The 15,764-nt window shown below is 44.4% G+C and overlaps 1 protein-coding gene and 1 long non-coding RNA gene across 3 annotated transcripts in view; one reads left to right on the top strand and one right to left on the bottom strand.

The window, feature by feature from the left end:
• The window catches only part of mwh (multiple wing hairs), a 48,714-nt gene continuing 32,950 nt past the window's right edge, over nucleotides 1-15,764 (top strand). The window contains exon 1 of one of the 2 annotated variants that reach the window (XM_026819506.1): nucleotides 1-2,461. In XM_026819506.1, the coding sequence (XP_026675307.1) occupies nucleotides 2,259-2,461 (203 nt within the window). In that variant the 5' untranslated portion in view covers nucleotides 1-2,258. Of the gene's footprint in view, nucleotides 2,462-4,635; nucleotides 5,174-15,764 lie in introns of those variants that run through there. The other variant, XM_018036681.2, reaches the window with a different exon arrangement.
• LOC113465208 (uncharacterized) lies at nucleotides 2,843-4,058 on the bottom strand. The gene is made up of 3 exons (XR_003390053.1): nucleotides 3,974-4,058; nucleotides 2,995-3,064; nucleotides 2,843-2,911 (listed from the first exon to the last, which is right to left on the bottom strand). It is a non-coding gene; the product is annotated as an uncharacterized LOC113465208 (long non-coding RNA).

The following is a 15,764-nucleotide window of genomic DNA, read 5'->3' as shown; positions in this document are numbered from 1 at the left end:
TAGAAGAGGACGTCGGACTCGTCGGAGAGAGGCGATGCTCACACGTGCACCTCGGGGCATTCACGAGTTGGCAGTCGGCTGTTGAAACCCGCCCGGTGAATGCCTCCCGAGCCTCTTGGTGCTCGCATTTTTACCGACCTTTCGATGCACCCGTCGGGTCCGCGTACACGCAGGAATTCCTCGCTCAGCCAGAGGACTACGAATTATCCGCGCGAGCCCGGGAATAATAAGTCGGCGGTCGAAGGCGGCTCTCGACGTGGAAAATCGAACGTTCTGTGCGAGTGTCGGCGGCAGTGACGCGTGACAGGGACTTTGAAGAAAGTGAAATGTGATCCTGCGATGGACGAGGAGGAAGTCGTCCGCGGATATCCAGTTTCTCTCGGGACTTAACAGTTGGCGAACGTTTCCAACGGTGCTCTCCCGGTGAAATTTCGAGCAATTAAAAGGGCGATACGCATCGGTGAGGTCCTCATGCGAGACCGCTCGCCCGATTGAAAGGGTTTGTGTAGATACCGCGGTACGCTCGCTGGTGTCGGCTGATTCCACTGGTAAATATTATGGGCTGAACTCTCGTTACGGGTATTCAAAGACCCATGAAGATCGCGAGACGTGATTTATTATGGACGTTGAGAGCGCGTCGTCGTGAAGTGGTTCAGTCAGCACTCAAACGACTGTTCGCCAGTTTCGTTTTGTCAACTACTATCGTTCGAAATAGCATAAATAGACATTCCCAAGGATTTATATAAAATATGTCGTTGATAATGCTTCGTTCGATGAATACGTGATCATCACCGATCCAATTTAAGTGAAAACGTAAAATTGCTGTGGGAATAACAGTTCGGCGAAATAAAATTACAAGAAATCGTTCTCCTAAAACGGAAGAAAAATGGGCTGCGTGCAGGCGAGAGCTCGTAATGCAGTGTAATAACGGTTTCAACGATTTTTCATGTGTCAGTGGATCACTAGGTTTTCCAGCCGTACCGTCTGGCCGGTTTTTTGCAAAAGTTCGCACGCCACCGTTCCCCGTCCCCTCGACAACCTCGTTTATCGATTAATCAATTCGTCTTTCACATCCGACGAATAAATAGTTTGCCGCGTTCACGGTAGACATGCCGAGGAGGCTAATTGATTCATTCGACTGGCTAACAGATTCCTATCGCGACAAATTGCGGGACGAACGGATAAAACTGTAAATAAGTAACTACACGACTGGGACGCGCGAGTCTTTGAAAAGATCCGCCGTCGAGACGCCGTTATGTTACTTTGCGAGAAATTTGCACGATGAAAGTCGTAATGGGCCACCACGGCAAGATGAATGGTCTTGGACGTTCGCGACAGGATGCGTTTCGAGGGAACGCGTTCTCTTCCAACCGAGTGCGCGAACAGTGGCAAGTAAGCGCCGCGAGTGCACGGTAAACGAGTGTGGGAATCGACAGTGACACTAATGACGTTAACGACGCGAGGACGCATAATATTGTCGCGCGAAACGGGTAACAAGGAGATAACACGTGTCGCCCAACACTGTATCAGTGAGGAGGAGGCGGAGGCGGAGGAAAAGGTGTTCTCTAATTGTACACGGTCGCGTTGACTGGCTCCGATTTTAATTAAAGCGATCTTAATTAAGCGAGAACCGAGATTCAACGATTGAGTGCGCGTCTAGGATTATTGCATAATAAAAATGTTGCCGGCTACCTCGGCCGATCTTGGCAAATAGACGACGCGGTTGAAAGCGTCCGGCGCTGCACAATCCAGCGTTAAAGTCCCGAGGGACGATTTATGAATCTGCATACCGTGATATCTTAATAAACAACCATCGTAAAGGCGAACTTTTAATCCTCTCGCCAGCGGAGGTAGGTAGGTAGAAGAAGAGGTATTTTATGAATGCTCCCTTCGAGAGGTCGGGCCGGGCCCGTAATTACGCAAGTACGAGCACAATCGCGGAGGCAAAGACAATGAACGAGATAGGCCGATATCGCGCGAGAAAAATTCCATATTGTCCGAGGAATGTGGGCGTATCTGCCGAGATATCTAGGAGATAAGGAGAAAAATCTTTGCATCGAAAGGAGGAAGTACAAAAAGCACGCAACGCGTTTCTTGTATCGTTATTAACAAAAGAGGATGGAGTGAGATTCAGAATCTGAGGAGTTAAAAACTTTCATTTTAGTTATTTGAAAGATCGTCTACTTGTTGAGAGATTATAGACATAAAGTGTGCTCATAAACATTTCTTGAAATTGAATAGTACCAACAGCAGACAGAATGGGGAACACGAAGTCGCAACCTTGCCGACGAGGCAAGCAACTGAATGTCTTCTACCTTATCCACAAGACGTGGAGCATGGTGGCCGATCATCGGAAAGATCAACGCCGATCCGAAGACACCGACCGAGAGACCGATTTATCATCGAGGTGCAGTCGGTGCAACGGGTGCGATTACGGACAAGACAGCCTTACTTTTGATAGGTAAGTCGACTGAATCAATTAAAACTGGTCATACGGAAAAATAGTTAAATTTCAGAACTGATTAATTGTTACTGAAGACAGACTAAAAACAGAAATACGAATATATCTGTACTTTCAATCGTAAAATAAGCTTGCCCTATGGCAGCTATTTGCTCACAAAAAATAATTAATATTCGCGTATCAAAAAATAATTTCAAATGAAACCACGATCTTGGAATATATCCGTGTTTCATTTTTCTTGTATTAATATTTTAAGTACGTACCGTGTGTACAAGAAGATCTACCTGCCCTAATAAATAAATTAATCACAAAGCAACGTGTATAATAAAATATAACCAGCACCCGTGCCATTTCGGACCTTTCAGCCCGTGGCATAACTGGGTGCCAGAGAGACCATAAAGTATGCGACTCACCCAAACCGCTACTACCCGCCTTAGACCTCTGAACAATCTGTTAGCAGAGAAAAACACATAGGATATTACAATTTATTCTTAAAATCACAATTTATTTGAAATTAAAAATAGAATACTTACAGTACAGCTCGGAAAATTTCCGCTCGCCACTCAACTGCATCAAGGCGCGCCTCGCTTAGTCACAAAACATCTGCAGAAAAGACATTTATTAAAACACATTAAAAATATACAGATTTCTCTAAGTATTATTCTCCTTTTCTCTCATCGAGCATTGCGACGCCTCCTATTCATAAGATCGTATCTCGAAGAATCTATGCAACATAATCGCGTTTCATGGATCATTCCACACGATCGTAACTCGAATAACGACGCAACAAGATTCTACCTGAGCACAGCGTTCAACGGGATTGTAATTCGAACGCCGGTGCAACAACGGTTGTATTTCAGCAGAGTGTTCACTATGATTGTAATTCAAATACGGATGGAACAAATTGCAATGTGTTGCGCCCATGTTCGAGCTGCAATCCTGTTGAACGCTTTGCTGCGAAATACAGTAAATCATACACGCGTTCACTTGTGTTAGAATAAATTGCAGGTTATCAAATTGTCTTACTATAAATCGTTACAATATTTATATTCACCATTGTTCGGATTTGAAATTTTTTAATTTCAAGTTTCATCAATTAGGAATTCATCATTTGTAACAAAACGACGCACTCAAAACGTTACTCGTCTTTTTAGAATTGTAGATTACGTTCGACAGTAGAATAAGAATTCATGAAGCAGACAATCATTGGCAAACCTTCAGGTTCGCTCGCGTGACGCCCAGAGTTTCAGGCAAGCCGTTAGTAGTATAAGTCAATTAGATTTCAGACATTTCATTCTTAATTAATAACGATCAAGCTTCCTTAAATTAACTTCAACCCCAAAACATCGTTAATTGAGAAAAGTGTATTCTTTAACTAGAATCTCGTAAAATGTTCGTACGAGACTGACGACTGAACAATACATTGGAACAATAGTCTTTGTGCTTCTAATTGTTCGTCACTAATTCTGTTTACAGTTTAAGAACATTCAGATTTATGAGAGATTAACTTACCTGCATCAGGATCGGAACTGTGGAACAGAATACTGCAATACACAGAATACACTTGCACATTTGAAAGACTTTGCTTCAAAACTGAATTAAACACTACGTTACACAATTAATACTCTTAAACAGGAACGTGAAATATTTTTCTTCTAGCTTCGGTTAGAATTAATAGAAACAGTGATTGGAAGTACAATCTGCATTTACAAATAAAACCATAATTTAGATCCGGCCGACCAAATTCGCAATTTTTACAATACAGTTCAAGTATTCTATTTGCGACGGACGTAATCGATTTTATAAACTTTATCGTGGTCGATATACCAGATACACAAATACCTCTCCTCCACTTCCCGCCATTTTGAACATCTGGTAACTTGCGCCAACTCGCGCCATCATCTGATACTATTCCAGTGGTTGTGTGCGAGAGTGTAAATATCAAATTGAAAGTATTTTCTCGTTTGTTTTTTCCTCGATTATTGACTAATTACCGCGTTACTATCTCAATCTAATTATCGACAAGTGCAGAACGAAATAAAACATATATTTCAATATAAACATTTCATAGATTAAGTAAATTGTTAGGCAAAAAGTTTCGATTGCAAAAAGCTTTGATAGAAGGTTATCAGTTTGTGCTTATCAAAATGATAATCGTGTAAATAAGTACGGTGTAAATTGTGCTGGAGAACGGTGAAGAATAGTTAGATGGAACGTGGATTCCTGCCCGCGAATCGAATGCCCGTGACAACGTTCAGGAACCGTGCAATAACTGTTGCAGTCGTTTCGCGTCACCAGCGAAGAGTGCTAGTTCCGAAAGCTAGTTCTACCACTTCGATGTCCGTCTCGTGGCTATTCCGCATGCATACGGTTGAACATCGGGCCGGGCACGCTCTTCACGTTTGTCCTATCTGCCCCTCTACTTGACGCATCGCAGGATAAACTGAAACCTGGCTTACATTACGAGCAGGTGGAGGCGCCGCGCCGGTGTCAGTAAACCTCCGGTCGTCTCAAAGAGCGGATCGCGGGTGTCTCCTCTCTCGTCGAGGCCTCGACGAACGCGTCAGTCAACAATTCGATTTCGAAACGATGAGAATTAATCGCCGTGCCCGTCGTGTTCTCCGTTCGTGAATCAGTTTTATTTCCATGTGCCCCTGGAATCATGCGCCGGGACGATTGAACGTCGAACACGTGAGACCAAAGCAGATTCAGGTAAACTATTTCCACGTTCTACAAACTAATTAAATAATAACGAAGTACTCATGAGAATTCTGTCACTAAATTAGATCCAAATATTAGATCTCTCGGTAATTATATCTTCCACTAATACCAATTTTGTATCAGTTTTTTTATAAAATCAGGATTGGCATTTAAGGGGCTGGTCACGTGAATTCTCAATCAATATTTGTTAGTAGAGTTCTAACTTCTTTTTCTCTGTTTTATCATTAACCAGGCAAAAATAGTGCAGAATATGGCCATTTGATTCTATATCTTCATTTCTCAGAGAATGAAGACAAAATTTAATTTATTGTTTTGTTTAAAGTACGGTTAAAATTCAAAACACAGTAGCTACGATCTTTGCTTCACTCTGTAACATTTATTTTTTTAAGTATCAGCGTAATCTCAATGACTAGAATGACCTAGAATCTAAACCGAATTTTATCTTTATTATCTGAGAAATAGAGGTGTTGAATCGAATGGTGTAAACTCACATTTCTAATGTTAATTCTATCTCATCGCGCCACTATGAAATCTACCTCCTTAATTATGTGTTTAGATTATTCAGACTATCTACAAGATTGTACAAACATATTGAAATTAGAATTGAATGTCAATATCGAATGTGCACGTTATCCAAGATGCGTCTGTGCGCACGAACATAAGACATTAGCGTTGTCCATTTTTCGATCATTTCCCTGAAGATGACGACGACAGAATCTCGTTTGTACTTCCTCAGGTGGGTACGCCGGTTCTCGAGCCTCTTGACGATCCTCCTAATGCATTTTCGAGCGTGAAAAAAGCTTAACGAGACGAGCAATTTCATTCACACACGTTGGCGACTGGTAGAAAGGAGCACGCAACCACTACGAATCAGGGCACGTTAGCCTTTTGCGCGGTGCACGCGTGCCGGGAGTTTCTGTTAATAGACGAGAATGCGTTTTACGCTCGTCAGCGAAAAACCAGCGGTCGTTACTTTCCTGCCAATTACCACGACCGCGGAACAGCCGGCCTTTATTTTTAATGCAAAATATCACTCGGCACCGTTCCTCGCAAGCGATTACGAGTTATTATTCCCGGTTTGTTGCATACACGACCCGTCGCGGTACACGCTAGCGGGTGCCATTGTTCTCCTCAATGAAAACCCGCGCAACGCGGAATGAGTCTGTTTGGAAAACGAGCCGTGGAGTCAGACTTATTATCCTACCACGATCCGCTCGCGATGAATAATAATTACGAAACATTCCGTAGGACAAAGAAATCCTCCAGCGGAATTCCATTTCCCAAAGAAAATATCGCTAATAAAAACGGTGACCTTAGTCGAGTCTCCTGCTGCGATTCGGCGAGCGTCGTCACCAAATCTGTTCCTCTATTAGTCGCGCATATCTGATTTATAATTCAGGCAACAAGCGTTGCGTAACTGCGTGGGCGTGCAGAACTCGTGCGAGCCAGTAACGCGAACTGGAGTAATTATTTACGCTCGGAGAAATTAATGACACGAGAGTAATAAATTAGATATTTCTTACGCGATCATTTCCCCCCGTAGTCAGAGGTCGTACGATTGGTCACCTGACCCAGGCTCGTGTCAGGGACACTTCGCGTATTAAACTGTTCTCGTAATAGCTTCCATTCGACGAAAATATCTTGTCTGACCGTAAAAGGGAATACAGGTTTCCGCGGTGTATCATTAAAACCAGTGAATATTGGTTTAGACGTTGGTTCTATCTCGAACATTCATTCGCGAGGTGCCCGCGCGTCCACCGTACAGATGTAAACATCCTCTCTCGGTTGGAACGAAGAATAATGGGAACGATTCCCATTCCGGGTTTAAGTAAATCGGCCGCTGGACGCACGTACATACGTCCCGGACGGCCGTAACGGTGGTTCGATTTCGTGCCCATAGATTCTCTGTTTCAGCGTAATGATTTTATTAGCCGACGTTACGCACCAATTTACGTAAATGCGAGCCGGTCACTTTTTCCCCCGGTCACGTGAACACGAGACGGGGACTCCTCCGACTCGTTAAAACGCAACTTGTAACTCGGTACCAATTTACGTTGTACCCGATGCTGCCGAGCGATTTAATACCCGCCGATGCTAATAAACCGTTTCCGCGGTCCGGTTGCGGCCGCGCGCGCCGCGAGATCCACGGCGTTCGATCTGGCCACGTATTTTGTCCCGGCGATCGATTAAATGAGAAAAGCCGGATTAAGATCCTGTGAAGGGTCCCTCCGGGCTGAAACTAGTCCCATTGCTTATGAAAATGCCACGCCGTCAATAATATGTATCAGGGTTAGATTGCGAACTATTACATTCCTGCTAATGAACGAATATTAATTGACCCCTTTACGCCGGTTGTAATTACAACCAGAAACAGATAACGATCGTGCTGATTAAACGCTCGTAGAAAGTGGTAACGACAGGATTTCGTAGTGAATAGGAGAGAAACGTAACAAGTTCTCTGACACAGTGAGAACAGTAGGAACAATGAATTGATACGCGTTTGATTAATGTCATTAGATATCGGGGGCTGTAATACGTATCTGTAGATCAATAGATCAATAGATAAACGGCTGATTTATATTTCCAAAACGTTTAATTGTTTGTCTGAGAACATCCGTTGCGTGCGGTAATAAAAAAAGACTAGAGGAAACGTGATTCCTTTGCAGTATAGGAAACGGAATGAGTCGCTCATTAATTTATGCCGGCATTAGTTCAGCCAGGACGAAAAACTCACCGATGCGCTTCCAATTCTAATTAAAAGCCAAATAGAAAACAACACGCGTTTTACTTTTAATCGCGTGCAACAGCGGTTGATCGAGTTTCTGCGATAGGGACGTTAATCTGTACGCGTTTAGAAAAAGGAACACCGGCTCCGATCCCGGGGTATATTAAACGAATTTTCATCAAGGTAACTAAGTATTGAAACGGGTCTTGTAAAAACCGACAGATAAACTTATACGTATGTGTACCAGTCCATTAACACATCGCGTCGTGCGCAACGCAGTCGTGAGATGTATAAATTATTATTGGACGCCGAGTTAACGAACGCGCATCATTTACAGTTAGAATAATCCGGATATGAAATAACGATGATAAATTTCAGTGTGAGATCCCGAGTCAGATTAAATTCCTCGGTCCCCGCTATCAATGATTTTTACGCGTCGAGATGCGCGGAGAAACCCAGTTCCTATTCTACTTTCGCACGTAGATTTTCGCGTCGCAAACTTTCGCGTGGACGAAATTGAGTTTCCATTTCTAAAACGCGTGGACGCACGGGGTCGATTATTATTAGACGCCTCGCGTTCCGCGCTGGAAAGTAGTTCACGGGCGTCTTGCAGAATTAAATGCATTTGCGACAGCTTTAATTCCCGTCGTTCAACGATCCGAGACGCGCTATCATTCGATGCGGTCCGATCACTTTCCCGCGAAGAAATTGCCGATGAATCGAACTATTTCAGAAGTAATATCATACAGCGTGCGACGGTGACGCGATGCTACGTTCATATGTGCGCGAACGTTTCGCTCGAATAATGAAACTAAAAAACTCAGGTGGCTATGTAGACCGTGACGATTGGAGAAGCCCTGGCACGCGACAATTTCTTTGCTTATATTCTTTAACCGATGATTTCACCGCGGCGATGTTCTTCGAGGAAAGTTAATAAGAAAGTCCTTGCCGTTAATTGCCGCGACAAACCGCGTTCGCCTCGGTTCTTAAACGCGCCCGAGTCCCCCGAGCTTCATACATATTCCAGCGGGGCGACTCCCGCAGTCGAGGACGACGCGGTGAACGGGTGAAGTCGCTGAAATCGTAAATCGATCTGTCCGCGAGGATGATTGAAAATGGTAATCGGTAACGTTTTGCCGTGCGTAATCAGTTGACGCGATAAATGACGAGATATTTATTATCAGGAAATCGCGTACAACTCATTGATCCGGTGGTACACCTCCTTCCTGTGCCCCTCGCTCTCCCGCCGCCGGTGCGCCGCGATTATTTGTTGTTAGAGAAGACAGGCCGACGCGGCGTAACAGGTTCCCAGATGATCTAAACGTTGAAAAAATAGAAGAAGCGTACGGTAACCATAAATTAGTCGATTGACTGAAAGAAATGTGAGAAACGGCGCCGGTTTAAGCGTAAACTTTTCCTGCCTGTAAACATAATGCAACGATGCCACTATTATCGTCGTCATCGCCGTAATCATTATCGTTATTATCATCCGTTAATTACCAGGCCCGTCCAATTACCAGCCGCGTCGCTACGTATATGTTTTTTTTTCTCTCACCGGCAACGCTTATTTTCGATTCCGTTCACCGTTACTGTTTTGTACCGAGCTCTTAGTACGTCTGTGTAAGATTCCATTATTAAACTTGCGCATTTATTTCCGCGTTTTCCCCGTCCGCGGTGCGTAGAAGAGGAAAAAATATACGCAGACAGGGGAACAAGGACATCTGATTAATTAGAAGAAAGTACGAAACCGACTTTCCAACGTGACGTCTGCCCGTCAACTGGAAACATTTAATTAGCAAAAATTGTTTCAACGACACTTAATTGTCCCTCTTTTTATACAAACCGGTTCTCCTGTCTGCTTAACGCAAGCATTGTTTTGTAAATCACTGACTAGACGAACTTTTTAAATTGTGCAAAAGTGTCGGAACATTTTATACATAACGCGCAAGGCGGCAAATTTGATCGAAAGTTTGAACAATTCAAAGTCATTCTGATAATCACCTCTTTAGCTTATTTTATACTCTAGGCGATTTTTCGCTATAGTAATTTTGATGGACACGAGGATGGACCGTGTAATCGGGATGAACGATGGAAAAAGCGTTCCAAGCGCACATTGTTGCTGGTCGAGCGAATCGAACGGAGTATCGTTCTTGCATCGTCGACGGACGGCAGCCGATCCAGCGAGGTTCCTCCGTTTTTACGGGACGTTATTTATCCGGCAGCTTCCGGAAGCGCTTGGGAGAGGATTCCCAGGGCGAAACGTAAAGAAGCGGTCGGCGATCGGTTCGCCAGAGCAAACAGTCGGCGAACGGGCCCATTAAATCGACCCGCGAACGGCCGGGAACCGGCGATGAGATAACGATTCGTTCACGCTGCTCGCAGCTACTGCATAAACGGTTCATTGTTAAAGCCGTTGCGCAACAGTGACAACGCCGTTTATCATTTCCCCGCATATCAAATTCGGTACTCTCTCCCGGTGAGATCACGACTCACGTGCCGGGGAGGCAGACCGATTTTCTCCGAGCTAAATCGGAACGAGTCAATCCTTGGGTGGCCATTGCGATTGCTCAATCGAAGGTCTCGACGTAAAAGTCGAACTCCGAAGGTTCTGCGCGCCGATCACAATAACTCTCTCTGTAAATAAGAAGACTGATCTGGGTTTAAACTTGGATCGATTTTTCTACGTCAGTCTTTTCGATGAAGAAGAGTGCTGCACGGTTTTCTTCGAAAAGCATCTTACGAGACTCGAATAAATCACGCGAGACCACCTCTGTGAACAGGATCACTCGGGCTGTGCGTCTTCCTCGAGTGGCCCCGATGGTAAACGCGTCACGTGGGTGTAAGCACGTGTAGCAATGTCGTCGCGTTGGTCCACGTCTTGCATGGGAAATCAGGGCCGGCGTTGGTACTGCCAACGCGGTTGAATTTCACCCGATCGAACGTGAATTTCTGCGGGCGCACACGACTTCCTCTCGCGCATTCCATGCCCGTTACACAGCGACTACGGCATTCCAACCGCGGAGTTCCTAAAGCCTCGTCCACAGTGCCCACGTATCCTCCTCGACGCGATGGAACCGCGTGACTCCGCGTTCCTTTGTCCCCCCCCTCGATGAAACAAAGGTGCACCCGCGCCGGAAGTGTCGATTTTGTACGCGAAATCGTTTCTTGTTGTCCCTGGGAAAACATTCCCACGACTCATTGCGCGACAACCGCGGCCGTTTTGTCAGCGTTTCGTCACGAGCCTGAAGAACGCGTCCTCTTCCACGAGTAGTTAAAATATTTATTTTGCCTGGTAGAAACGCGAGGAATTGAAATGCTACGAGGTCGGACCGCAATTTCTAGAGTCCATCCTAGCTGTAAATTAGACTTTCTAGTGCTGTTGAGCAGTCGAACGTTACTTCGATCTTCTTTATTTTCCACCCTTTCCCTGGACTTTTTTTTATCTGTACGACGGACGAACGCACGTGTGCTCGTGGAAAGGATACAGTTATGCGCTTCACCGAGAGAGAGATGCGACTCCGGTAAACGCGGAGGATCCGTTTTATAACTAGAGATTCATAACGGCACACGATCTCACAATGGACACTAGCTGGCAGCCAGCGACAAACCAAATAGCTCAGTCCGACGGAATCGACGTCTCTCACGAGCCACTCGATGCTCAAGCGCTGTACTCCGACAGTGGAAAGACATAACACTCGACGGAATTGAGTCGTTCTATTCCTCTTTCGCCTTTTCCATGGAAAACGTCTCACGGGAAAATGTGAATAACAGGATGTTTGTTAAAAACATCGTTTATGCTTTCTACAAAATCGAAAATGTGCTTGCTGATGGGCGGGTACTATTTATTGAATATGAGCATGCGTATCTAAGCCTGGTAGCAGGAACGTGTATTTTCAGACCGGTTTCACGGAAATAGAGGCAAAATGTGCTCGCGGATGTCCAATAGACATCGGAAGAAGCTGGCGTCGCTAAACCATGATCGAGAATTATTCGGATAGCCTTCGGGGTTTGATAAGAGGGGAAATTAATTCTGGAAGAGGCAATATAAGTTAAGTGGTCCCATAACGGGACACACGATTATCCGATGGATAATGGTTATTAATACCGGCTTCGTATTATCGCGTAAGCACCTAGTACAGTTCACACTTGGACCGGAGAACTAGTTTGACTCGCAGCAAAGTTCGCGGGATCATTTATAGAAACGGCGGCGGCGCGACGGTGAGATAGCGCGACAACTTGTACGCTTCGACCGCGTATCAATAATGTCGATCGTATCGATGTAATAGAGACTAATTGGTGTTAACGCGTAGCGAGCATCGGAACTATTATTCGACGGTCACTTCCTTCTAACCGTTTAATATCGTGGGAACCGACGGTAGGACTCGAGACGAAACTGTTGAAAAGAATCGTGACTCTCGCATTTTTGACCCGCCAAGGTAACACTTTCCTCGTCGGTCATTTTCATACGCGCGTGCGTAGATTGTTAGTTGTTATCGCATTAAACATGATGCGCTTAGAGTCTGGAACGCGAAATGATACGTTGCTCGCCGACGGTGTAACAGAGACACGAGGAGAATTACGACTCGGTCGTAGCCGTACCGGTGGACCGTCTAAACACAGAGTGGAGCGCCAACCGGATTTTTGCCGGGGCAATATCGACGACTCCGTACATGGCGGATTCGCGTAAAACCGCGAATAAATTATGCACAGAAAAATGTTGCTCGTGGCCGGGTTTAAATATTTCTGGTTCGTTAACCCTGAACACGCGATACTTGAATATCAGCTTTGTAGCCGAGTTACGATTGATTCGATCGTCGATCGGCGCGTTAAAAATACCCGCAACGACGTTGCCACTAGATACTAGTATGTTAAACTACGCGATGAAAAGATTACGTTACGTACTAGTACGACTCCGCGATAGAAGTCAGCTGGCCGAGGGCGTGGCGCATTTGCAACATGAATCGTATGAAGTACTATGAATCATAAATGCAATAAAAGCGTGTAAATAACCTTGTCAATGATCTCATTTACGCCTGCCGATGGAGTTCGTTCAACGGGTTGTTTAGATTGCGAGTCCGCACCTCGTCGTTTTCCAATGCATTCCCACGGAGTAAATTAATTTTTCGTGCGACTCGAATTTGTCATCCAGATCTTATCTTGTTTTTTTATATGTGGATGCAACGACTGAGTTAGATGTTTATTCAAATGCCGAGGGTTTCCACGGTTTTCCTAGAACTGATACACTGTAATTCGTCCCCCACGTGAACGATTCGTGTCCCGATGGCGTCCACAGGAAATTGAAGTCATTAATGCTCGACCAAGAGACGAGATACGCCCATTGGTCGCCGGTTCTTTTCCACGCGAACACGCCACTTTCCACCCGAGGGGCCAAAATGGTTTTCACTGGAATCGCCAGGCGGAAGGCGTTGCCATTATTTCGTGCTCGTTTTTTCGAAGATATCGTCGATCAAAGAGGATGGTCCAACGGGGAGGGATTATCGTTATTAACCCATTAAGATGCGTGAAACTACTGCTTTCTAGCCTGTCGTGTGTCTCGTATCGCGGTTTCATGGGAGTTTCTAACGGATGGCGGCTCGCGTTTTCCACAAAAAGAGGCTGAATAATTATTTTTTCCCAGCAGTAAAAAGCGGCGGTACGCGCTCCGTTTTACACGCGGGGACGATTTGAAAGACGACTCGCGGCTCCGAAAGGGAAGTGGTCGTGTTACTTTTGCGGCCAAGCAAACGATACCTATCCGTGGTCTTCGCTCTACTATCATAATTTCACGCTGATCTAGGACTATCTAACAAATGCGATGCATAATTCCTAAGTGAAAACTAAATGCTGTGGAACAGGTAGCTACGAAAAATAAAAGTAGAAATGCGTATCAGAAGTTTTGATCTCTTCTGCGCGCGTAGAATCCCTCGTCAATTTTCTTGTCGTTAGGACGATTAACGTTTGCATTCGTGCTATGATGTATCCGAGAGAAACTTTGGAAAGCTTTTAGTTTCGCGACTCGTAGTCCGTAAGAATAATTCAGTGGAAACGGTCGCCGGTGGTCAGACACGCGTAACCCAGTAAAGTCTTAATCCCGTTTCATTCGGATACCAGGATTATTATTTTTTTTCAATAGCACACTTTCGATTCGGTCGGGAAGTTTCCCTTAGAAAAATAAGAATCGAGGATGCACTACTTTCCTTGATCGACGCGCAGGTTGCCCGCTACCGTTCCGGTCGCTTATGCTCGACTATGTGTTTACGGGCGTCATATTTTCAGCGAGCGTTCGCAAGACGATATTCAAATAATCTCGTTCGTTGCTCGCTCGAGCGAGTCGGAGCGAGATGACCGGCAAGATCCCATCTCGCGTTTATAATCCCCGGCGGTAACTCCTCCCCTCTTTTACGTCTCGTCTCCTTCTTTCTTTTTCTTTTTCTTAATTCCTTCTGTCCCAGCCACGGTAGCGATTCACGGAATACTGTAATCAATATACATACATACGCGGGCATACTCATCCTAGATCGAGGTCATTCAGGGATTTTTCACGCGACGCGCCGTCACGCGTGGAGGCCTCGCGAAAAAGCGGTCATCCTGCCAAGGCTTCGTTGGTTTTGAATGTTTTATTATGTACAAGTATCTTCATTCTGGTTGATTGAAACTTTTGTTTCTTTAAGCTTTGCAGACATACATTGAACTTGACAGCCTTTTCTTCATTGATATTACGCAATTTGGTATTAAGACGATAAACATGATTCTTATTGTGTTAGCGAGTGAGAATTAGGTTTTAAGGTAGTTGTTGATTAGTCAAACTAACAATACACGGTTAACACATACACATACACAAACAATACACAATTAAAAATACACGGCTGTAAGACTTCTGTATTAAAATTACTTATATTAAACGAGATGAATTTTAGTTATTATATTATGTTGTAATCTCGTACAAAATTTCAGATGCTTATCAACAGTTTTGAATTAGGTAACAAATAACAATGAAAGATGGACAAAGATTCCTAGAAAGTAGAAATTATGCAGAGGCGTGCGACGCGATGAGCGCAGATCTAAATTCGCAGATAGTCAACGGTAAATAATGAAGAACAATTACTATCAAGACGTGAGCATTAGAGCGGCCAGAAAAGAACTGGTTGGGTTAATCGTGGATTAGCCTTTTACGCCAAAGAGAGTTGTTCTTGAGTTTAATTATCATCCGAGAAGGATCTGCCCGTTCTTTTCTTGCAGCGCGAGCGTAGTACGCTCCTTCGTACACCATTTTCGTATCCCACGAGAATGCACACACACGCCGTAGTCGTATTTACAGTTTACTTAATTTCTAGCAATTATCGTGTTTCGCGGAACGAACACGTTTCGCCTATTCGCGATGGAACACTCTCACGTTGCTTTGTCGATTCTTCAACTCATATTACGGGTTCTTTCGAGGAAGCTTTGTCCACGGTAATTGCATTTACCTTCTTTCTATTTTCACTGGACATTTTTCATTCATTGTTCGTTTTCAAATTAAGTTCTGTGATTCTCTGGAAGTATTTACTGGTAGAAATCGTATATAAATCTTTAGTCATAGTACCGTTAAAATAATATAAAAAGACGATCGAACTCGATTGCTAGTCGCTGGTGTCTTGCTGGAATTGAACGAAACTTGAGAGACGTGTTTAAAAAGGATCTATTTAAGTGTCTTTCAAGTTTTATTAAAATATCTATTCTACTTTGAGTAGGATTGTATCTCTTATATGTCTTGTCGAAGAGTAATCAAGAGAAATGTTTATTGCAAAAAATTTTTTCATCGTAGCGAAAAATGCTCCCACGAAAGTTGTGGCTGTGTCGGATAACTCCACTCGTTAA

This window comes from Ceratina calcarata, unplaced genomic scaffold (assembly GCF_001652005.2).
Source record: "Ceratina calcarata isolate Rehan_Ccalc_2016 unplaced genomic scaffold, ASM165200v1 scaffold153, whole genome shotgun sequence".
NCBI classification, from domain to species: Eukaryota; Metazoa; Arthropoda; class Insecta; order Hymenoptera; family Apidae; genus Ceratina; species Ceratina calcarata.
The sequence above is the reverse complement of the archived record's forward strand: the minus strand, read 5'-3'. Positions and strand labels throughout refer to the sequence as shown.